Source organism: Opisthocomus hoazin, chromosome 1 (assembly GCF_030867145.1).
Source record: "Opisthocomus hoazin isolate bOpiHoa1 chromosome 1, bOpiHoa1.hap1, whole genome shotgun sequence".
NCBI classification, from domain to species: Eukaryota; Metazoa; Chordata; class Aves; order Opisthocomiformes; family Opisthocomidae; genus Opisthocomus; species Opisthocomus hoazin.
Window position 1 is genome coordinate 73347734 of NC_134414.1, and position 24322 is coordinate 73372055.

General features: G+C 39.9%; 1 protein-coding gene across 1 annotated transcript; it reads right to left on the reverse strand.

Moving 5' to 3' along the window:
- Positions 1-629: 629 nt before the first annotated feature.
- Positions 630-24006, reverse strand: SLC5A7 (solute carrier family 5 member 7). The gene is made up of 8 exons (XM_075437303.1): positions 23829-24006; positions 16987-17100; positions 13780-13935; positions 8941-9089; positions 4866-5009; positions 3145-3298; positions 2102-2319; positions 630-1355 (listed from the first exon to the last, which is right to left on the reverse strand). Exons 1-8 carry the CDS (start codon positions 24004-24006, stop codon positions 732-734), a joined length of 1737 nt encoding a protein of 578 aa, XP_075293418.1. The 3' UTR covers positions 630-731.
- Between the last annotated feature and the right edge of the window lie 316 nt (positions 24007-24322).

The following is a 24322-nucleotide window of genomic DNA, read 5'->3' on the forward strand; positions in this document are numbered from 1 at the left end:
TCCGTCCGCGGCAGCCGCTAACCACAGGAAAAAAGAGCACCTATAGTAACATATTTTGCTTAAGGTCGTCTTGCAATAGGTGTAACACCATTTTAAACTGGTGACTTCATTTTAACTTTTTTAATTAACATATGATGTTTAGCACTTGTATAAGGAATTTATTACTATTTGTGCATTTTGCTGTCTTCTACAAATAATATAATACTAGATTTGTATCCTTTGAATTTCTCTATGAGGAAAAAATGACCCGACCAAAAACCCAAGGAAGTTATCTGTCTTTGCTCAAGCAACTAGCTCTTTAGTAATAAATCACTTATAGCCGTGGCAGGATATTTTCACTTATTGCAAATAAAATGTTGGCTGTTAGTATTTCAGAGTGACTGTATTATAATCTCTTCATATGATGTCCTAGCTAAATAACCGTTGCACTTTTTCTGCTACATATATTTTCAATTGTGAATATTTTTTATAATTACACAGTACAGAGTTTTGGGTGGAAAGAATGGAATCTGAGTTTATCTTTTGGTAAACACTCTATGATCTAATCCAACATGACAGATAGCACATGAAAAGAGTTCCTCCCATGGGATGCTCCTGCTCTGAGAAACAACTTAAAGAATTGTGCAGTGGCATTTTATTCTCAGCTTTTGCTTTTCTTCTCATAAAATGCCTCTTACTATTCTTTGTAGAGTATCTGCTTCACATTGCTTTGCCTGTGGCTACCAGATTTTTTAATTATCTTCAGTGTTTGACAGCTCTGGACTCGAATCAACATAGTTGAAAGCTTCCTTGTTTGTGAAAGTTGAGCTCAAAGTTAGACTGTGTCGTGGATTCACAGGTGCAAGTTCGTTTAATACAATATTGTCACTTTTTACAAGAGTTGCTTTGTCCATGTGTTCTCTACTGTACCTGGCGACAACAGCATCAAGGAAATCCAGCTTTGGTGGCAAAGTCCCACTCTCAAATAAGTATTTGGCTAAGTAGGAGACTATAATGTTAGTAAAGAAGGAGGTAAGCATAGAAAGTGTTTTAAATGGGAATCGTTGGACATAGATATTATTTTCATCTGGATAGCAGCCAGGATAGTATATCAAGGGCTGAAGATAGAGGTACGGTTCTCCTCCAGTTATTCTGAGAACAAGGCCAAACAAATATCCTGCAATGGCACCATAGGTATTGGTTCCTTTAATAAACAGCACACACAGGAGCTGGGGGAAGATGATGATATAAACAAGGTCAGAGCTGAGGTACCACAGGCCGTACACTGACGAAGCTAGCAGTGCCATTGCTGTTGCTGATGCTCCAAAGAGAAAGACAGTGATTCTCATGACCCACACGATTTCCCTGTCTGAAGCCTGCAAAAAAAGGGCAGTATTAGGTAGTGGTTTTTTCATGGCAATATATGTATGCCTACTTTTACGAACACGGCCTATATAAGATCCTACACTGTAAAGGAAATTTGGCATGACGTATTCAATAATATTTACAAACTAATATCTCTATCTCCATCTGAAGCACAGAGAAAAAAAAGCAAGGGTTGTGGTTGTCATCCCCAAACTTGTTAATCTTTAAGCATAAGGAAGAGTTTGACAATGTGTCAAAGAACAAAACAACAGCAGAGTGTTAGAAATAACTTTTAAATACAAACAAAATAAGGCTCAATCAAAAAAAATTGTCAGTGTCAGAATTTCTTCTCCGTTTCCTAAGAAAAACTCCAATTCACTAGCCCATTGTGTTGTCATATTATTTCCTGATAAACCAAAAATTCAGAAAGATATCTCATTTTGTTAAGGATTTAAATAAAACTTAGGGTTGCAGCAATAATTAGGAGCAATTTGGATAAACTGCAGTGCCATGAGAACTCTTGAAAGCTGCCTCCCCTGAGTCAGCTTTTTCACCTCTGTCGTCAATCACAACCATAAATATTTTTATGACTTTCAGTTTTTTCAATATACTGTTAGGAACGAAATGCTATACTTTTTCTAGTCATGGGCAGGAATGCAACAGAGGTGTTTCATTATGAAATTACAGTCTATGTGTCACCTAGTTAAGGTATCACCTAAAATTTTCTCTAAAAGTAGAAATGAAAATGTAATCTCACATTTTGCCGAAAGGAAAGCTGGTAGATGTTCCGAGCAAACATAGAACTTGCTGATAAAATTGAAGAGTCAGCTGACGACATCACAGCAGCAGATACAGCGCCGAGGCCAAAGAACGAGATATAGACTGGGCAAAGGTACTGGAGCACGATCGGTAAAATCATATCTGCTTCTTTTTTAGTCACGGGGTCAGGCACGCCATACTCAGTCTCGTTCCAGGCTGCAATATGGACACCAGTACGTTATTAGTAACATTAGTAGTCATCAGCTACAGCACCTCTTGACTTCCTGTGTAGTGAGCTGTCCATATTGCCACATTTTTATTCACAGTCAATAACCAAACTGTCGCTGGGGCTGGATCGACGGTGTTGCAGAGAGGCATTGTCCCAGTGGTTTCTCTTAGGCTGATTTAATTCTGCTCAGCGTTTTTCCTTATCTCTAAGCTAAGTCTGGCCACAGCCTGTGGTTATCCAGTAGGAAGTTTAATATTAAAACTGCATTGCTGGTAAATGTAGTTATCCTCAATAAAACAAATCTGGGATACATGTTTGTTTGTGATGTATTTAACTATTCTCTTGGATTGCAGACTCAGAGCTCAAAGCCATGTGTTAAAGATTTCTAACAGAACATTTCTAACAGTTTAGCTACATGGTCACTGTGATGGGGATCACTCTCGCTATGACAAATAACTCGACAAGGATGTTTTAGTCAACATAAGAAATTTCTGATAAATGACTACAATACATACACAGTTATTTTGCAGTTATACTGTTAGAACAAAACAAAGGCACCAGACTCTAACTCAAACATTATATAGAAATATTACATCAGTAGAAACCTAGAATATGTAAAATTATTTAATCTCAGCCACTGGGGTAGGAGGAATTTCCCCTGGGAGAAACATTCTATGGTATTATTTTTCAGTGTAGTCTCCTGTTGCAGAAGTCATGAGTTGATTAACTATGTCACTTAACTAGATTTTATCTAACATAAGCTTTGTAGGGTTTTCATACATTTATTGTACTATTCATAGTTCATCATTTACCTGTAGATGCTCCAATTGCACCAATGAGAACTGCAGGAAGAGCCATCACAATACAGCCAAAAGCAGCCAGAAATGACAGAACTTGGGCATACGTGGCAGAAGATGAGGAAAGAACTCGCTGGAAATATGCTTGCCATGGGATTCCTCCTAATGTCTGGAAACACAATGGTCAGCATCCCGTCACTGGGAGTTAACTCTGGATTTTTTTGCTATTGCCATATAGAGAGCATGTAGAAACATCACTTGAAAGCTGAATGCTGTCTTGCTGCTCTTTCATTTATTTATTCAATATCAGTCAGTCAGCAATAGTTGTAACTATCATTCTCACAAGTAATGTTAAACTTCTGTAAATCCACTTCAATCCTGTTCTTTTAGACAAGTTACTCCTTTAAAAGGAATTTAACACTAAGCAGTAAAATAAAGTTCTTTTTTATGGTGACAATTCTTCTCTTGCTTTGGGTATAAATTAGATAATTATTAAAATTATGTCTGCAAAATATGACATGTAAGAGTTTATCAGAGGCTAAAAAACCAAGTGCTAACAATTCTGTCCCGAGAGCAGGATTTGACTAATCTCCACTAGGTAAATAAGTGCCTATGACTAAACAGCATGGAAAGAAAATAAAGCAAATTGCTCACGAAGCATGCACAGTCCAATTCTACACACTAAATGAGGCAGGAGGCATTTGGACCAAATAGTGTGTACACAGGTGTTTCATACATGTTTGATGCACACACAGGGAGCAAATGAATATTTCACAGGCAGCTCTGATTTTGACTTGCTATTTATGACTGTTTTGCTTTGCAGCCTTAATAATTTTCCTTTAAAAAAAGCTTTCCAAGCATGTGCAAACTTCTTGAGCTATAATGAAACAAACAAGATGAAAAGAAAATGTGTCACAATTTGGCAATATCACACCTTTCCTTTGGTCACCAGCAGAGATGAAGCCTTCAGACTTACTACACAGAATACAGCCGCTTGAGCTAATGTCATACTTTAGCTCTCTGAAAATCTCTAAAAAATTTAAGCTGGATAAGCCAATACATTTTAATAGCCTAATTATCAGAAAGCTCTGAAGATTTTTGGTTGAGATTGTTTAAAAAAAGAAACCGAGAAAGGAATCCCAAAGTACAACATGCTAATAAAAACAGAGCTGCTCGGGGACACTGAAAATGGAAAATGTTAGCATGTGTTGCTAGATCTAATAGAAAGTACTTAATAACCACCAGTCCCATGTGTAATACATGAGTATTAAATAACGAAAGCCCTCAGTTCATTCTGGCATGTGTGCACATATGAATTCATCCATCCATTCATCTCTGCAAAGCTTTTTATACATCACCTAGACCTAACGCATATTTAATCATTTGTATAACATATTTATTGCCTTCTGCGATATATAAATTCCTCTGCCAAGAATGACATCAGTTAAGTGTCAGCTGCATACTTTTAATTAATTTTAGCATAAGTCAACTATTTCAGCTTGATGATATTTAAATTACATTCCTGGCAATGCTGACCTTGACAGCTGTGCTACAATATTCTACTGATATTTCACTGAAATCATTCAAATGTGCAGAATTATTAAGCAGGAGTCAAGAGGGTAAAAGTTTTCAGTTTGCTGGAAACTCTTAACTAGACTTTCTATTATTTTCAGCTGTCATAGTAACACAGTGTGAGTGCTTAAATGCTTCGTTCCTTCTTACAAGCTATCACTTACCAGTAAAAGGAAATTGTCCAGCCATGTGTAAATGTCAAGTGAGTTGATAGATCCAAGCCAAGGTGCTTGGTGCACCTGGTGCACAGCTGTGAATCCAATGTCTGTCACTGCAGGATGGGACATTGCAAAGGGTACGCTGATCCACTGTAACCAAAGAGAAACAGTTCAGGCCTAAAGAAGGCATTCTAAATCTGTGAAATTTTAATATTAACATTGATCTGGTTTTCATGCTACAGATCAAATGCTAAGTTGCCAAGCTGATTTGCAGAAAGTCAGGTTATGTGCTGATGGAACATCTCTGAAATCTAGAGAGCTTGGTAATGGATAGCTTACCTCTGTCCTGGGGAGTGTGAGTATGAACAGAGAATTAATCAGTGTAAATTGCAAAATCAGCAGGAAAGACACATTTATACATCTTCATTTTATTTTCCCTAAACTCCAGTGTATTCTTTACACCCTTTCCTGGACCACACTGTAGAGAAATATCTACACATAAATTTGTGTGCAACAGTATCACAATTTGCCAGTATACAGGCATGAGACATCGCAAATGCATCTGAGGGCTTGGGAATTTGTTTTTAGTTCAACCCAAAACTATATCGTGACAAGAGAGGGGTGCTGTTGGTCATCCCCTATCTCTCTTGCTTCAGAACACCCCATAGCCCAGTGTTACTGCACTTCTCTGCCTTGAGGGTGATTTCAGTTTGGGCTCTTGGCTATTTTCAGTCTCTCCATTTTTGATCTAGGCTGAAAAACCAGTGGACAAACCCTTCCCAAACAGTTTCCCTTCCAGAGACAGTTTCTGCCAGGTTTGTTTCCTTCACCAACTGACTTATTGTGCATTTAGTTGCCAACTCATTTTGCAATGGTGTAACTCACCAACTCTCTATGAGAATAAACTCAGCAGCTCCTACTGATGTGAAAACCAGGCTTTGTGCTCTATGGAATAGACCATCACAAACACGGCATCCTTAAGGATCCACTGATACCCAAAACCACACAGATCACCACAGTCCAGCTGAACACATTTAAGGGCATGGGGTAACAGGAGCAAGGAGGGGAGAAATCAAACATCTTCCTCTACTTTGTTGCACAATTATTGCAATAATGTGTGAAGAATATTTTGCAGCACTGCCTGTTATTGAGGCTGTTCATCACTTACCGTTGCATTATGTTCTCAGTTGCATGTTAAATTTTGCCAATTTAAGCACTTGGGCAGAAAGATTCCCTTCTCACTGTCTGCTTGGGCTTTCTGGGAAAGATCACCAAAATGTTTCAACCATCTCCAAGATATTTTGAGGGAATAATAAACATATTGTCAAAATTAATGGATGTTAATACTCTTCTTTTTGAGAAATTCATGAGGAACAAATGGATTTTTTTATTCATGCTTGTGAATCTCAAATCTCAATCATGGCCAAGTGATGAGCTTCTGAAGAGCTGTAGTTTGCCCATACTCAGATACGATTTTCAGTAGGGTAAATTTCTTAAGGTCCATTGGCAGCCTGTATGCTACAGCCCAGGATTTAACAGGTGCTGTATTGCAAACGCATTCTGGGCTTTTGCAATCCATTGCAGTTACTGACAGTAATGTAGGTCTTTGTAGTCTCAAGCACTACCTCTGTATTAGTAAATAAAACAAGTCAAGACACTTTCTCTGGCCCTGCAGTTCACTGACATGTCATGGTTTACATCCATATACCTAGATTCCATTACCTGCCAAAAAGGACAGCCCTGAACTGTTCCTGGGAATTACCTGGGAAAATACTAGCTGGTGTGGGCCAAAACAGTGCCAGGACTGTGTTAACAATTAAGCACTACAGATGATCCTATGTTTTCACCTTGACACTGTTTAACTTGCTTAACATAGACATAGACCTAATTTCTTCACTGAGCACTTTCTAACGGGCAAATAAAACCAAGGCTTGTAGAAGTGAAGCAGAAACTGGGACTTTATGTTGGGACTTGAAGCTTAGGGATAGAAGCAGCAGGTAGCTAGAAGGACCTGGACCTCATGAGGTTGGAAACCAGAAAAAAAGGACTTCTACATTGTGGCAAAGAGTTTAAAATGGAGAATTAATAACATAGATGTGAAGAAGAGTCAGTAAATAGTGGGGATACAGTGGAGGATCAGGGACAGACTCATCGGGCAAGATAAAGAGTTGAGAATTGCAGATGTGGGTACAGGAGGTGAGGAGAGAAGGAAAGACATAAGAAGAAAACCAGGGAAGTACGTGGAGTGGCTGGGATAGAGGTGATGGAAGTCTAAGGAAGAAGCTGTGGCTGAAATTAGGAGCCAGGGTAAAGAACAGAAGTGAATGCAACAAGCATCTCCTCTTGGGTAAGGAGCGGGAGAGGAACAGATCTTAGAGGAATGAGCAGTAAAGATCTGTGCCAGTGGGAGTAACAAACTGCTCCAGAGCCTGGAGGAGAAGATGGGATACATGAGCCTGTGACATCTTCTGCTGTGACATCTACCATCTCATCTAAAACAGCCTCACCTAGAGCATGAGCATTTAGATGCTCTCTGAGCCTTCCAGCCCCACTAATGACTCTCAAGGTTGTGAATATGGTTTCTTCTACATGACATTATTGTTGTTTATTTCAAATGGGAAATTACATAAAGAGCCCAACCTGAATTAAAAGAACACTACTAAAGCTACAGATCCAACCATTTAGAAGACTGCTACACAACCTTCATTTGTTTTCCCCTCCCCGTCAGGTTCAAGCTGCCTTTAATACAGGATCACATGATCACATGTTGTTACTCCCACAGGGTCAGGGTCTTTAGCAGTGCATGAGTTGTTATCATTGGAAAAGCATTTCTGTATTTTGATTTATCTACAATTTTGGGAATTTCTGTAACGCACACCATCTGTAGAAACTGAATGGTTCACAAATATTAACATGTATGTTAGGGAAGGAGACAGTATTTTCCCATTGTGCAGGTGATGAAAAAAGGTACGACAGAAGAAGATCTGGAATAACTTCTCATTTCAGGTGGCCAGATGGAACTTGGATTTGCTTTTTCAGGGTATTTAGCACCGTTCCCATTAAGTCAGTTACAACAGGGAATGCTTAGCACTTCTGCAAATAAGGCCATAGGGCTCACAGTAGGATGCCACAGAGTGAGGACACACACAGGGTTGGTTAGTGACTGCCTGTGTGAGCTCCGGCTGAAGAAATTTCCCTAGAGCTGCACAAGAACTCCTGTAAAAGCAGAGAAACAACTCCAGGTCCCCAAGGTGCCATTCAGTTCCTTCACCTTGAGCCACCCCATTTATTTCAGCCTGTCTCAGACCTCTGCACACCTGTGACCATCTATTACTGCCACTGGCAAACAAAGACAGCAGCTTCTTTGATTGCACCCCTGTGATCTGAGCCCTGTTGCGTTGATGTTTTTAAGAGTAGGGCTTGCAGAACAGCAGTAAATAACGGAAAAGGCTACCCACTAGCTATCATTGATAGCTGGTAAGGGGATATTCATACCACCATATTAAAACAGTAAGGCCATCTGGTGAGACTTCCTATACCATGATCTCCAAGGATGGTGGAGGAAAATTAGGGAAAAAACAAGAATGTGATTTAAAGCAGGAGGTTAACTAAGCTGCGTGAGTAGGTGACAGCTACAGGAAAGAGAAGCAGGAGAGTATCCGCTGCGCAGGTCCAATGCCAGTGTTTCTGAACTGCTCTACTAACCGCTTCCTACATCTGATGCCTCCTTCCAGTGCCTGTGCCACAGTCGTATGGACCTATAGGGATGGAAATTCCTCCAGTCCTATCCTGATTAGATATATACTCAACAGGTAAATTACAGGAGTGTTTGCACTATCACACTGGTTGGAAAAAAGCCAAAGAATTGGGCCTCTCGGTCAGCATTATTGTCAAAGCATGGGTTGTACGTTGATGTAAATGCAGACTCTCTAAAGTCAGGGCTCTGTGAGTGGAGACACTCCTTCTCCAGGCTTTCGGTGAAGACACAGTTCCAAAACCAAAGCTGGGCAATAGGGCTTAGCAATCATCATAATTCTCAGGGCAAAAACCTTGACAAAGAGGGGGAAAAATCCGAACTTACCAGTCCCAGAAAGATGCAGAAGAGCTGAACTACATCAGTGTAGGCCACAGAATAAAGCCCACCCACAAGCGTGTACATAGTTGCAATCAGGGCAGAAATAATGACTGAAATATTGACATTAATGTCAATGATCACACTTATAGTGGCACCTATGGGGAAAAACAAAACACTGTGCGTTAGTGTATGTGTTAGTCACAGTATGTCTGATGAGAAGGCTCACCTTTGTTAAGTTGCATATACAGGTGCTGGTCTGACACTTAGCAACAGCATGAAGATACTCCCCCCTCTATCTTCTGCACAACCCTTCAGCAGCTTTGAAGGGAGTGAGAAAAGGAAGGCTCCTGTTGGTCTAAATTCAGCATTTGTCATTTCGCAGGTTCTTATGAAATGGAGAACGGAATCCCAAAAGCCATTCCTCACATTGCTCAACTTCTGGAAGGACTACACTGTCTTGTTCTGCCTGGGGAAAACCAGCCATGCACAGGCAGTTGAAGCCTCTCTGGGTAAGTTGCAGCTGCATGGGAACAAGTGTATCATCGCATAAAGGCTGTCCTGAGGGCAGGTCTGCTGTGGCATAACACACCCTTCTGTATCTCACTTATGGTCTGAGCTAGCCCCTTTTGAAGAAGGAATTAATGATAAAGAAAGCATCAGCTATAGAGACAATTGTCGACTGACCCTGCTCAAGTACCCTTGAATTGTGTATATGGGACTAAGGTGGCTTTCTTTGCAAACTGGAGAAACCATCTTCCATTGTCGACCTAGAAACCAAGAACTTTTCCAAGCATCATCAAGCAGATTTCATTTGTAGAAAATAAACCACAGTGTTGGGCTGACCAGTCAGTCTCCACAAAACAGCTCATAGAATCAAAGGGTTGCTGAGACTGAAAGGCACCTCTAGAGGTTGTCTAGTCCAAGTGCCCACTCAATCAGTGTCAGCTGGAGCAGGTTGCTCAGGATCATGTTCAGTCAGGTCTTGAATATCTGCAAGGATGGAGACTCCACAGCTTCTCTGGGCAACCTGTGCTAATGTTTGACCTCTCTCACTGTAAAAAAAAAAAAAAAAAAAAGTTTTTTCTGAACTTTGAATGGAATTTCCTGTAGTTCTGCTTGTGCCTTTGCTTTTTATCCTCTCACTGGGCAGGACAGGGATGAGCGTGGCTCCATTTTCTTTATTCCACTCCACCCTCAACAAATCAGGTATTTATGTATATGGATAAGAATCCAGATTCTTTTCTTCCCCAGACTGAACAGTCCCAGTTCTCTCAGCCTCTCCTTATATGCCAGATACCCCAGTCCCTTAACGGCCTTTGTGACTCTTCACTGGACTCTCTCCAGTGTATCCATGTCTCCTGTGTGGAGAAGCACTGGATCCAGAACTCCAGATGTGTCTCACTAGTGCTGAGTAGAGAGGAAGGATCCCCTTCCTCAACCTGCTGGCGATGGCCCTTCTAATGCAGCCCAGGATGCCACTGGCTTTCTTTGTCATAAGGGCACATTGCTGACCCATAGTCAACTTCACTGTCTTCTAGGACTCCTAGATTCTCTTCTGCAAACCTGCTTTCCAGCTGGTCAGACCCCAGTCTGTACTGGGACATCAGGTTGTACCTCCTGAAGTGCTGGACTTAGCATGTCCCTTTGTTGAACTTCATGAAATTCCTGTTGGCCCATTTCTGCAGCTTGCTGAGGTTCTTCTGAATGGCAGTACAACCATATGGTCTATCAGCAACTTCTCAAAGTTTTCATTTTCTGCGAACTGGCTGAAGGTGCACTTGGTCCCATCAGCCAGGTCATTAATGAAGGCACAGGACTTACACAATACAGGACTCAGTAATGACTCCTGGCATACACAACTGATGAGTGGCCACTTGATGGCTTCTGTGCTGCTGGTCACAGCCCTCTGAGCCCATCAGGTCAACCAGTTTTCAATTCACCTCAACTCAATGTCCACTTATCTAGCCTATACTTTCTCTATGAGGATGTTATGGGAAACGATGTAAAAAGCCCTTTCTGAAATCCACAACATGCCCTGCTCTCCCTTTGTGGACCAAACCAGTCAGCTCATCATGGAAGATGTCAGGTTGGTCAGGAATTATTTCCTCTCCATACATTCACACTGGCTCCTCCTAATCCCTTTTTTGACCTTCATTTGTTTGGAAGTAGTGTCCAGGAATATTTGCTTCATCATCTTCCCAGGGATTGAGGTGAGTTTGACCAGCCTTTAGTTCCTGGTATCCTCCTTCTTGCCCTTCTTGAAGACAGGAGGGGCATTTGTTTTCTTTGAGTCTTCAGGAACATCTCTGATCACCACAGTCTTCAGAAGATTACTGAGAGTGTCCTTGCAATGATATCAGCCAGCTCCCACAGCACTTGTGGGAAGCATCCCATGAAATCATGTCTGCCCGGTCTATTTAAAGGTTTCCTAACCTGATCCTCCTCTAGTAAGCCTTTCTTGCCCTGGACTTTTCTTAGAGTTCTCAGGGTCCTGGGATTCCTCAAGGCTGGTCTTACCAGCAAAGAAAAAGTCAGGGAAGGCACGAAGTATCTCAGCCTTTTCCATATCCTTTGCCACCAAGTTCCCTGTCCCATTCAGCAGCATTTTCCCTAGTTTATGTACTCGTAGAAGCCTTTCTTGCTGCCCTTCATAGCCAGATTCAAACTCAGGTGGACTCTGGCTTTTCTAAACCCCTCTGTGCATGCTTGGACACTGTCTCTGTATTCCTTCTAGGTCACCTGTCCCTGCTTCTATCTCCTGAATGCTTCCCTTTTCTGTCTGAGTCTAGTCAGGAGCTCCTTTTTCATCCCTGCAAGTCTCCTGCCAGCTTTGCTTGTTTTCCTGGTTGTCAGGGTCAACTGTTCTTGAGCTTGAAGGAGGCGATCCCTGAATATCAAACAGTTCTCCTGGAATCCTCCTTTCTCCAGGGCTAACTCCCATGGGATTCATCCAAGCATACCCCTAGAGAGGCCAAACTACACTCTCCTGAGTTCCATTGTTGCATCCATTGAAGTGCATTTTTGCCTCGTTCCCTCCTCTCAGGACCCTGAACTCCACCACCTCATGAACACTGCAGCCAAGTCTGCCTCCGACTTTCGCATCCCTTACTAGTTCTTCCTTGTTTGTAAGTAGCAGGTTCAACTCCTTTCATCAGCTCCTTGATCATTTATTTCAGGAAGTTGTTGTCAGTGCACTCAAGAAGCCCCCCGAATTGATTGTGCCTTCCTGCACTGCCCTTCCAGCAGCTATCAGAATGGTTATGAATTTCCCTTAGATGTATTAGCTATTTCAAATGATTGCAGTGTTTTAAAACCATGATTTAAAAAAAACACCCTCTCCCTCTAATTAGGATAATTTAAATGAAACATGTTGCAATAACTTTTTGTCCTTGCAAGTATTGTAGATGGATATTCTTGACCACATAGATGGAAAAGTTCTGGCAGTAGAACACAACATGATGTGTGGTACATAAGAGCTGCTGGGAGCTGCCCAAGTGGCTTTTTGTTGTACACCAAGCCTTCAAAGTTATTGTGCTTAAGGTTTACAAGCTCAGACCTCTTTCACAAGCTGGAAGCCCTGTCTTTCCCTTCTATAACCCTGTCAAGCAAGAAATCATGAGGAAGATCAAGAAGTGAAGAGTACTGGGATTAAATATTCATCAGTGAGGATAGGTGTGCAAATTAGGAGGTATAATATAACCAGATTATTCACAGAATATTTAAAATCAAACCCCTCAATGACCTTTACAGTCATTGTCAGTCTTTAACTGTCAGCTGTCACTATAAACCTACTAGAAAGGTATTCACACCACTTGCTTTGAAATATCAAAGATTAGCTTGTCCTCAATCAAAAATAGAGTATATTCCAAATACTCAGAGTGTTCTTCAAGTTATTCAACTCCTGTCACCTCAGCATGTAATTTGTTCTTAGTCCTTTAAGGGTTTTGTGATGAAATTGTGGTAAACAAGCTCCCCATTGCTTTGCAGTTCATCAGAGCACAGTTGGAGAGTACCTTCAAAGTTTATTTTCTGTTTAAAATAGCTTGTGCTAGAAAGCATTGCCACATGCATGTGCACTATGAGTATGATTAACTGGTAAAAGTCAACTACTGGTGCTTCAACTCAAGGGCTTTCTCAATTCTTGAAGGGATTGCTAAATTCAGGCCTGAAATATAATTAAAAACCCTGGAAACGGATTTTTTTTCAGGACTGGGTGAGTAGTTTGGTGATTTTCTATTGAGTCATAGTTCTGCTAATTCTCTGAATGCTTTCTTGAATCCTAAGTATTTTCTTGATTTTGTCAAGTAGAAAGCCATTTAGAATTGAATAATACTGCAATTTATTGATCAGCATCTGTTTTGCTTCTATTATTTGTGCTGTGGAAAGTTCTGTATATGTGGTTCCTATATGCAAAGGATTATTTTGTTTAGATGCATTGGCAACAATGTTTCATATCTTTAAGGGAAATTTTGACTGGCTTCTGTGATCTCAGTGGTATAGAAGAGAAGCTTGGTCAGCCTTGACATAAAAGGGACACTTGCAATCACTCATGTCACCATCACAATTAAAAGAAATTTGCTGCTGAATGTTTCCATGCCCTTTGAAAAGGGAGAACTTAAAGTTACCTGAGAATGAATAGATACCTTGCATGTATTGCTATTACCAAAATAATTAGTGGGGTACCATTACCGGATTTAATTACTAGTTAGCACAGGTCTGAGAACTGTCACACTCCGAATCATTTGGCTATCAGTTAGCATTTGAAGGCAGAATTCTAATGCATTTCTGATTTTCTTAATCCTTTTCACCTGTGATAAATTAATACTTATACTGCTTATTCCTTACCTAAGGCAGAGAAGATGGCAGCAGCCCAAAACATTTCTCCCATTAAAGCTGGAATAAACAGTAGCCCTCCCATCCTTTTTCCATAAAGCTGCTGAAAAGGGTCTAGCATTGTCACATAGCCTTTGGATCGCATGGGTTTTGCGAAAAAAAGACCACCTACAAAGAAAAGTAGCATAAAACACCAGCTGCAGTAGAGAAATGCATTGCCATTAAGGGGTAACACATTGATTGTCAGTTAAGGGTACAAAAATATCAGTATTACTGTTTGGGTTTTTTTTTAAAGAAATAAGTACAGTTAAAATGTCCTCTAAGAACTCTTACCTTACATCTATCTACAGAGTTATATAAACACATCCACACCATTAACGTCTAAGGTCTGATAATGAAAAATAAGTTTGTCTTCTGTTGTCTGGTTCAGTTTACTTAATCTGCCATTACAGATGCTGTCAATTTTGTCTAATTTTGGATCAGCCCAAGGGAATGTCTTTTCAACCTAATCCTGTTCATTCTTAGAGTAAAATCCAGCATGAATTTTCACATGGTCCTACTCAAAAAATATAACTGTCTGGGATTCCTGATTCAGAAACACGAGTTCACACACGGTTAAGTGCACACACAACAAATGTCATTCTTTCAGGACAATTCAGATTTATTACGTATGCTTAAATCAACCTTACTACACCTGCAGGGTAGGTCAGATGCCTTCCAGGCTCTGCAGGCATCAGGCTCCCTGAACATTTTTCACACACTTGTTTCACTTATGCATGTTCAGGAGTTTTGATGCATCACAGTTCTGCTCTGCCTGGCTGTCATATGGGCTGGATACGTACGCAAATGTGCAAAGGCCTCACCTTTCTAATGTACAGTCCTCAAATTCTTTCTGGATGGGGAAAAAAAGAACATATCTCAGGAAAGCTGGAAGAGCCCTTGTGCAGAAACCTGTGTAGTTGAGGTCTGCACATGACTATAACTAAGTGGACATCTACCACACTAGAAGTGCTGAAATGCAATATATAAAGTACAATAAAAAAATCTGGAAAACCAGTCAGTTCCCAACAAAGTCTACTGGTCAGTATTTGGTGAGCCTTAGTTTGGTTCTTCATCACAAGATAGGCAATGTATTCATTGTATTGTACAGAAGATTTTCCACATTTCTATGTATTGCCTTGTATCACTCGTATTTCTTCATTTCATTAAATTCCCTGAACAGAAGTTACTGGCTTACAAATCACAATTATTTATACTGCTTATGTTAACACTGTCTTTAAGCAGGTTGTTTGGATGCAGAAATTCCAGCATATTTTTACTATTCTTGGATTGGTCATGGATCCTGTTCCTATTCTATTTGTTATGTCATCCTTACAAAAGACAACTAAAAGAAGAAAAAAATATTCACTGATATTATAATCTATTAGGATGTTCAAGCATCTGTCAAAGGAAATCAGAGCTATTCTAACCATTAAAAGCAAATTGCTTGAAAAATTATGAAAAGTGGTATGCAGTACAACATTGAACTAACAGGGAGATTATATAAATCTTAAATCTTTCCAGTCTGAAGCAATAATATTTCTTCCAGCCTTCTATTTATAATTTTAGTTATTTTTTTTAAGAAATATAAATAACTCCTCCTCCCAAAACTGCATGTACAGATCATGCCACAGAAATGCTTTCCTCTCTGTGCTCTGCAGAGAGATCTATGGTCACATGATACCGACTTCTTTTCTCTGCAGTGGCCATTATAATTTCCAGGAAAAAAAGTCTGGATATCTTTAAAAACAGCTGGAAATGAGGGGAGAGGCTAACAACCCCTTCTAGATTATTATTAATTTGTGTCAACTCTACAGAGACTAAGAGTCAGGAAGATGCTTGTGGTTACAATCCCAATGACTGCTTAATGACATCAATGGATGATGACCCTCATGACCTCATAATGACATCAACTGACCTCCAGGCAGACACCTACTGTTATTATTTTCCTTACAGGAAATAGAACTGCTCTTCAGGATGGGAACTGCTGCTGGAACTGGAGCTGGCCCACACGTGCCAGAGAGGACTACCTACAATGGGGAAGATTTCTGCCTGGGGAGAGAGGAGAACTAGGACAGGCCATAGGAAAGCATCTCCGAGGGGGGAAAAAAAAAAAGTCAGGAGGGCAACTGAGTTGCATAGGAAGAAATAAAAGGGGCAAGAAGACCTGGACAAGCAGCCAAAGGAAACAAAGGGAGAGACTAGATGGGAGGACCATGAGAAAAGACTCAAGATAGACTGAGAGGTCAAGTATTATTTGAAAGGCTAATACACCACTCATGTTAATGAAAGATGAAGAACATAGCATCTTTTTTTGGTAACAATATTCTTTTTAAACAGTTGCATCAGCAGCTGCCCTAGGGACATGATCTGTTCACAGACTGAGAGGATGTAGCTGACAACTTTGTGGTGTATTCATCACAGCTCACAAGGCAATACTTTCATTGCAAGCTGCTCCATGCGGTTGAGACAAGGTGAGAAATTTTTTTCTTGCTATAATTTTTAAGAAAAGTAAGGAAGTTCTGAGACTACTTTTCAGGAATTAGAGGCCACACCATTAAAAACTATAGTGCTGTCTGTATTTTGCACTCTGACCCTACATATAGTAGGATTGTGCATTTGCATTTTGTTATGTGATTTGGAGTTTTGTACTGCATTTAAGAAGATGCTTGGTCCAATTTTAAGGAAGTAGACTAGTTCTACTATAGACTTTCTACACAAAATTAGACAAGTTACTTAGACTCTTGGTGAAGATCAGTAAGGTATAAGCACTTCCCTCACCTGAAAGGATATTTTTCCACTCTTCAATTCCAAGATTTTTAGGTGCCCTGATACTGTCATGTACAAGATGACATAAGCACTTAAAGAAAACATGAATATATAAAACTTAGTATATATAATTAAAAAAAAAATCCCACAATAAAACTTTTCTTCTTGTGACATCCATAGATATCTATGGTTGTAATAATCAAATAGGTCTTGCCAAGGCATTCAGAATACTTAAGATATCAAACTATTTAAAGTGATTTTCTGTTTTTAACAGCCAAACTTATCAGCAGAAGGAATCCAGTTTACCTCAGGGTCTGATATCCTTTTACCAGACCCTAATTGTTTCAAATAATGGACTTGTCAGCAGACCTATTTAAAATGGGAGACTATTAGCTTCAGGTCTTTTCTTACCTAAAACCAGGCTCAGTGAATATCCGATAGGTGCCTGAGCCCAAGCTAGACCGTAGCCTGGGACATACACAGCTTCTGCTGTCCCATTGATGTAACCTCCTCCAACCCATGTGGCTGAAAAAGAAGAGGTAGAAAAGTCTTTAATGTGTACAAATAAAGAAAACCTCCCACATTGTAGAATTAAATTGTCATAACTTATAATATTGCTATTTTTATTATATGTACTGTACACTTCTATAAAAGATAGTCTTAATTAAAAAAACCTTACAACCTAAGCACATGAAAAAAGAAGTCAGATGCACTGAGACAATCATGAAGGTGTCTAAGCGCCTGTACAGTCAGTGAAGATGTGAGAGCTGAGTCCCCGATTACTTGTTTACAATGAATGAAGCACATCAACTCACTAACTGTTACCATTTTCTTTGTGCTAGTCCAAATGAAGCAGACGTGTAAGGGGGGATCTGAAGAAGAACAATAAATATACAGTGATAAAGTCATCCCAGCTGGGAAAACTCAAAGCATATAAATTAGACAAGAGTTTAATGAATGCATCATTTACTAGGGTCTTCATGAAAAAAATTGCACTTAAAACCTTGCTAAATTTTAAATTGTGGCTACACGAAACACATTCAGTAAACTCTGACTTCCCTAAATACTGTGTTTCCATGTAGGGCTGTGATGGTTTTCTGTTACTATTCAAGTTTGAAACTTCGACTCATTTTTTTTTGTGCTTCCTGCAGACATATTCCAGCAGTGAATTGTGCTATCTCAAATATTTCTGATTTTATCTCTCTAAAAACCAGCAGTATTTTTAATACATCAACCTCAGACCCTTAATGCTTGAAGAGAAGTTTCTACATTTGATAATTTGGGACCTACAGCATGTATGAAAGAAAGTCTCCAACACAGAAATGCATTGTGATTGCATCTGCAAAAATAATTCATAACAAATTACATAATAAAGTTTACATCTTCCTGTTTGCAGATGCCATGCAAAAAGTTCTTCACTGTATCTACCATACAATGAGTAAATTCTATGAACCTGGGCCTGTAGTTTGAACAAGGGCAGGCAGATCATTAAAAGTAGAAGATTTTTGCATGCTCTTTTGATTTGCCTCAGAAGCCTTTGCCTTCTCATATATGAGTAGTTCAGGCTTTCTGTGTGAAAAATCAGAATTGTAAGAAATTTATGTTCCTTAAGCATTCCTCAGAATTTTCCCAGCAAACACTATCATAAAAGCAAACCTCATTTTGTGTTTAAGATAAACAATTGGAGATAAACACAAATGAAGAAAATTTATTTAAAATTCCTAAAGAAATTTCATGAGAATCTAAATGACCATTCTTTTCCGCTTAGCTGTGATACCTCTGAAATACTGCCAGAGGGTAATTTTTTTTACTTCATACTAAATTACACCATGGCTTTAAAATCAAAGATCTCCTGCAACCAAAGCATTACGATTGTCCCCCTTTCAGCATTTTGAAGCACAGGAATGGGCCATTCTGTTGTTGGAAATAGTATAATAAGCTTCTATGAGGGATTTGCATGTAGAGAAATTCTGCAAGAAAAGAAGTGACCCAAGGAACCCTGTTATTGGTAGACCTCTGGGCATTGAAATCTATTGTGCATTTCAGAGGAAAGACAAAAGGTGAGTGATGCCCATGTGGGACCACACGGAGAAGATGGGTGAACACTGATCCTTGAAGGGAAGAGCAGGAATACTGAATCCACACAAAAAGTTGACAGACATTTGGGATTTTGTGCCTATTGACAGTGTGAATTAAGTTAGCTGGGAATATGATACTTTGGTTACCAGAGTCCTAGAATCCTAGCATGCTAGAAGCATAGAATGCTAGAAGCAAAGAGTGGTTTGGGTTGGAAGGGACCTTAAAGATCATCTAGTTCCAACCCCCCTGCCATGGGCAGGGACACCTTCCACTAGACCAGGTTGCTCAAAGCCTCATCCAGCCTGGCCTTGAACACTTCCAGGGAGAGGGCATCCACAGCTTCTCTGGGCAACCTCTTCCAGTGCCTCACCACCCTCATGGTAAAGAATTTCTTCCTAACATCTCATCTAAATACACTCTCGTTTAGTTTAAAGTCATTACCCCTTGTCTTGTTGCAACAGGTCCAGCTTTCTTCTAGGCTCCCTTTAAGTTCTGGAAGGTTGCTATTAAGTGTCCTCAGAGCCTTCTCTTCTCTAGGCTGAACAGCCTTAACTCCCTCGGCCTTTCCTCATAGGGGAGGTGCTCTAGCTCCCTGATCATCTTTGAGTCCCTCCTCTGGACCCACTTGAGTAGGTCCATGTCTTTCTTATGTTGGGGGCCCCAGAGCTGACCACAGTACTCCAGGTGGGATCTCACAACAGCAAAATAGAGGGGCAGAATAACCTCGATTGACCTGCTGGCCATGCTGTTGTTACAGTCCAGGATGTGACTGGCCTTCTGGGCTGCGAGTGCACATTACCAGCTCATATTCAGTTTTTCATCCACCAATACCCCCAAGTCCTTCTACGCAGGGCTGGTCTTAATCCACTCATCACCCAGCCTGTATCCATGTTTGGGAACTGCCACGACCCAAGTGCAGGACCTTGCACTTGGCCTTGTTGAACTTCATGAGGTTTGCACAGGACCACCTGCCTAGAATGTCAAGGTCCCTCTGGATGGCATTCCTTCCCTCTATAGTATCAACCACACCACTCAGTCTGGTGTCATCGGCGAACTTGCTGAGGGTGCCCTCAATGCCACTCTCCATGTCCCTGACAAAGATGTTAAATAATACTGGTCCCAGTACAGGCCCCTGAAGGACACCACTTGTCACTGATCTCCACCCAGACATCGAGCCGCTGACTGTCGAGCCCATGACTACCTGGGATGTGTGTTGCCCATTGTGTCTCAAGCAGCATAAACTTCTGGAATACAATGTAAACACCTGTATACAGTAATAAAAGTAAATATTTAGAAAGGGAATTGTATTTGTCTCCTTCCCTGGAAAAAGCATGAGCATGAATTTAGCATGAACAATACCCACTTCCAGATGGGGAATAATACCCCACAGTCAAGGACAGACCTCCAGCATTGCTGCAGCTGTGATGCCAGGACGCTTCAAAGTCTGACATCAATTTGCCTGGGGTTGCTGCTGAGGTGGTGGGTGTTCTCCAAGGGGTGGTTGGATGCTATGCCTGGCTCCCTTATTTTCTTCTGGAGGGGAGCAGGTCACTTCCCTTCTCTGTGATGTGGCAGGGGCCACTGCCCTCCCTTAGCTGGGGACAGGAACAATGCACTGCAGACAGCTATTGTTGGGTAAGGTGGCATGGAGTATTTAGCACTTACTTTTAATTTTATTTCTTGATTTCTGGATTGGGGAGTGAAAAATAGCTGCTGATCAATTTTTCTGTGCACGTGACTGCTCTGGAACATCTGCCAAGGACCCCAGAGCTCTACGAAGGTGCTATATGGATTTTCTCAGGATGTGAATGAATGAGTAGTCAGCAGGTACATTGACAACAGTAAATACGTTAGAAAAGAAATAATGGGATATGATAGGATGGGATTTCAACATGAGATATTAATTTTCTGATCCACAGTTTGCTAAGCCACAGTTTAAAGTTAGTTTAATACCTTTTTTTTGGTGAAATTCTTTTCTAAATCAGACAAAAGGAGTATAAAATCCAATAATCTATGGAAACACTCATGTGGTAATCTATTTTAATCCTCTCTTCCTCTCTTTGGTCTGAAGGACCAAAAAATGCAGCAAATACCAACATCCATTTAAAACATGCACCCTAAAAAATGATCAGAAAAATACTGAGGATATGGAGGGCAGTTCTGCTCCTAGTTCATATAAGGAAGACAGAAATCAGTCTCAGAGTTCTCTGTATACATTGATATACATTAGAAAGTCACATTTTTTGGCACGTCTTTGTGAATGAATCTTTAGTCTGCCCACTCAAATCTTTGAATCAACCCACCAAGTTCTGTAAAACAAAAATCCTGACCTAAGGATTACAGAAATAACGGAATTTCATAATATTTCTTTTTCTCTTGTGGAAGGATATGCAGCTTCATCCAACTAAAAACTATAATGAATAAATGATATCAAAAGATGATTACCTTTCTGGTCATGTTTGGAACCATTTGGTTATCTCATCTCAGGTATTTCCTTTGAGGTTTAAACCCAAGTCACAGAAATCAGAACAGACTCAAGTTCGTCGCAGATACCACTTCTTAAGAATTTCATCCACAAATTAAGGAATGCTAATATTCAATGCAACATTTTAACTATAACTATGTAAAAATGATACACAAAATTAAACGCATGTCTACTATGGTTCTATGTTAGCTCATTTTAAGATGAGCTGTTGTGATCCATCCCCAGTTCAAGCTTCTCACTCTTTCTATTTTGACAATTGCAGACACACTCAGCCTTCAACAGGCTTTGTTGTTTAGGAGTTTCAGTAGCTAGTTGATACAGCTGCTTCTTCAGGATCATAGTATATATCCAAATATGCCCAGAGCATTATTTATACGGACTGCACTTGTTTTAAGGCTTTTAAATGCTTAAATCAATTGTAGTTAGGAAACTTGAATTCATCCCTATGAAATCACACTGTTTAAGCTCTGAATTTGATTTTATATTCATAGGCTGAGTTCTGTCATCATACCCACCACGTAACCCTGGAAACTGCTACCATTTTTGTAGCAAATACCCATGGAATGTGGTAGTGTTTGTCTCAGGCAAGAAAGACAGAATTAGGCCTTATCTCGTAACCCAAAGTACTTTGTGTATACACTAACAATATCCTTTCTGGAGATCTTTAAAATTTTCTTGTTTTCCTTTTACAGGGTAGGCTTTGCTTTTTAATTGATATTTAGACAATTAAAGCTGTAAAATATAAAAACTATGTTGGAATAGACACACATTTCTGGACGCATGGTTACGAGGTGCAAAATCTGCATCTATCAATTTTAAAGAAGCAAATACGCCCTTGAATAATATGACCATTTACTAAAAATTAGTGTGGATTGTTATCAGTTTACCTTCGCAATTTTTTTGTTACGGCTTTACAAACTAAGTATTCCAATCACCCTCACTGAGACAAAACTCAGGCTAATTCCTCATTCAGCAGACTTGTGCGCACACCTAACTTTATGCACCAGGCGTCATTCCCCAAAAACGAAAATGTAATTTACTTGCCATCTCAGGCTTTAACTGCCAAATCTACAGAAGGCAGAGGTGAGAAAGCCTGCAAACCCTAATAGTACAAAATCCATGAGTGTTCGAGCTGCGCAAAGGCTTTAGGATCAGTCTGTTATTCTGCTGCAGAGGTGGGACGCTACGCCATCTCCAGAGTTTGCATGAAATGAGATGAGCATATGTGGGTGTGAATTTTGGTGGTTATAGAAAACGCCTGCAATATAGGAAGCCCCAGTTCAAGTCTCATCTCTGCTTCAGCTGTTATGAAAAGTATTCCTGTAAAATAAGATTAAGGAGACCAGGATTTGTGTCTCCCACGAGCAAAGCTGTTAGTCATAACCACTTGTGCGGGGAATGTCTTGTTTTGTCTCCACTCCTCCGATCTGATGATTACAGTTTTGTGGAAAGCAATATCTCTGCAAAATATTCTGGTTTCAGTGCTCTTGAAAACATTTCATTCAGCAGAGAGCAGTTCAATTAGCTCTTGCTGTGAGAAGAATCTTGTCATATCTGATGCTTCAGTAGCCAACGGATACGTGATACAGTAAATAATACCCGTGCTAAAAGTAGAACATCTGCCTGTATTCAAACTTTATTGACTTTTACAAAAATTCTTTACTCATTATCCAAATCTTCAGTCTTTGAATGAGCAAAATGCCCCTGCAAGGCGATAGGAATTTCTCTTGATTAAAGAAAACAGAATTTTGGTGCAAGTTTATATGTGTCTCCTCCTTATTAGATAATTGTGAAACCAGAACAGGGCAAAACAACAAAACATAAATACAACCTCATAAATCCAATTTGGCAATTGAAAGGGCTTTGCCTGAATAGGATTTAGAATAAATTAAAAAAAAAAGCATGCTTAAAAATTAAATTGCTAATAAAAATGGTGGGCCAACTCTTCTTTTAATTCATTTTTGTTCCAATACCATATGTTAGCTGTAAAGCTTGAGATTTTGGACCATATTGTGAATATCTTGTTTACCCAGGTAAGACACCTGGTTCGACTGGCTCTGGGAGTCAGACAGCACTGCTTACAAAATTAGTGGAGAATTATTCCTTCGCTGGGGCTTTTCCTACCAATACTACTGCTCACAGTAATGTAGTATTTTGTCAAACTGCTGCAAAAGAAGTTAGAAGAATCCACAAAGTAGGTTTGCTGACATCAGTGGAATTACAAGTTTGGATTTATGCCAAGTTTCTTTTAGAAATTTATTCTTAACTGATGCTGCACTCCACCCCCCCACACACCCTTTTGCATATAAACTTTGCTTTACTCAGATTAAACAAAAATAACTCACCAAAGTGGATGGCTTTAACAACAACAACATTTATTTTAAAACTGGATTTCTTGTTAAACTATATAAATTCTATACTTCCCTCCCAAACATATCTGATCTGCAGATTAACATGCAAACAATGAATAAGAAATATGAGTTACTCTTCCTGTATGATTTTAAAATATCTGTTGTTTTTATATAGATGCTACATTTGGCTATTCACTAAACAATGTTAGCAGCAATTGGAAAAAAAGTATAACTATTTTGTTCACTTTGCATTATTCAATATGCACATTACACTTCTTCATTCAGATGGAAATCTGAGAAGTTATACGCTGGCTAGGAAAAAAATAAAAGATACATACCGGTCATTGTAAATCCACCAACTAGCAAGCCAATATCTCTTCCACCAACTATAATAGCTTCGCTGCGATCTCCTTCGCTGCCGGTGTTCTTAGTTTTCCAAGCAGCCCATATCCCAACTGCCAGGATTGCCAGGTAGAATACAACTATGGCCACCAGCCCCTCTGCGTGGAAAGCCATGTTGAAGTCCCGGCTCCTTCTTCGGTTGCTATTTCATTAAGACCTCTGGAGAGAATACAATAACACATCCGCTTTTAACAAACCTATAGTAAGATGCTTTTTAGAATCAGTGTACAAAGAAAACCCAGCTCGTTATTAAAGAGACCGCTCTGGTGAATTCATGAAATGATATTTCGAACGTAATTAAGTTGACATGTCAATTAAAATGCCTGTGGAGCAACAACCAAAAATTGTAACCTGTGATTACAATGGGAAACGAATGACGTGGCTGAAAGCTATGCAATTCTTACGAATCAGTTACCGAGCACCGGATTAT

Coding starts and splice junctions, on each gene's coding strand:
- SLC5A7 (XM_075437303.1), bottom strand. CDS start 24,006: ATGGCTTTCCACGCAGAGGGGCTGGTGGCCATAGTTGTATTCTACCTG. Junction 9,090..13,779: donor TGCCATCTTCTCTGCCTTAG/GTAAGGAATAAG, acceptor TTTTCCCCATAG/GTGCCACTATAAGTGTGATC. Junction 3,299..4,865: donor TGGACAATTTCCTTTTACTG/GTAAGTGATAGC, acceptor TTGTGTTTCCAG/ACATTAGGAGGAATCCCATG.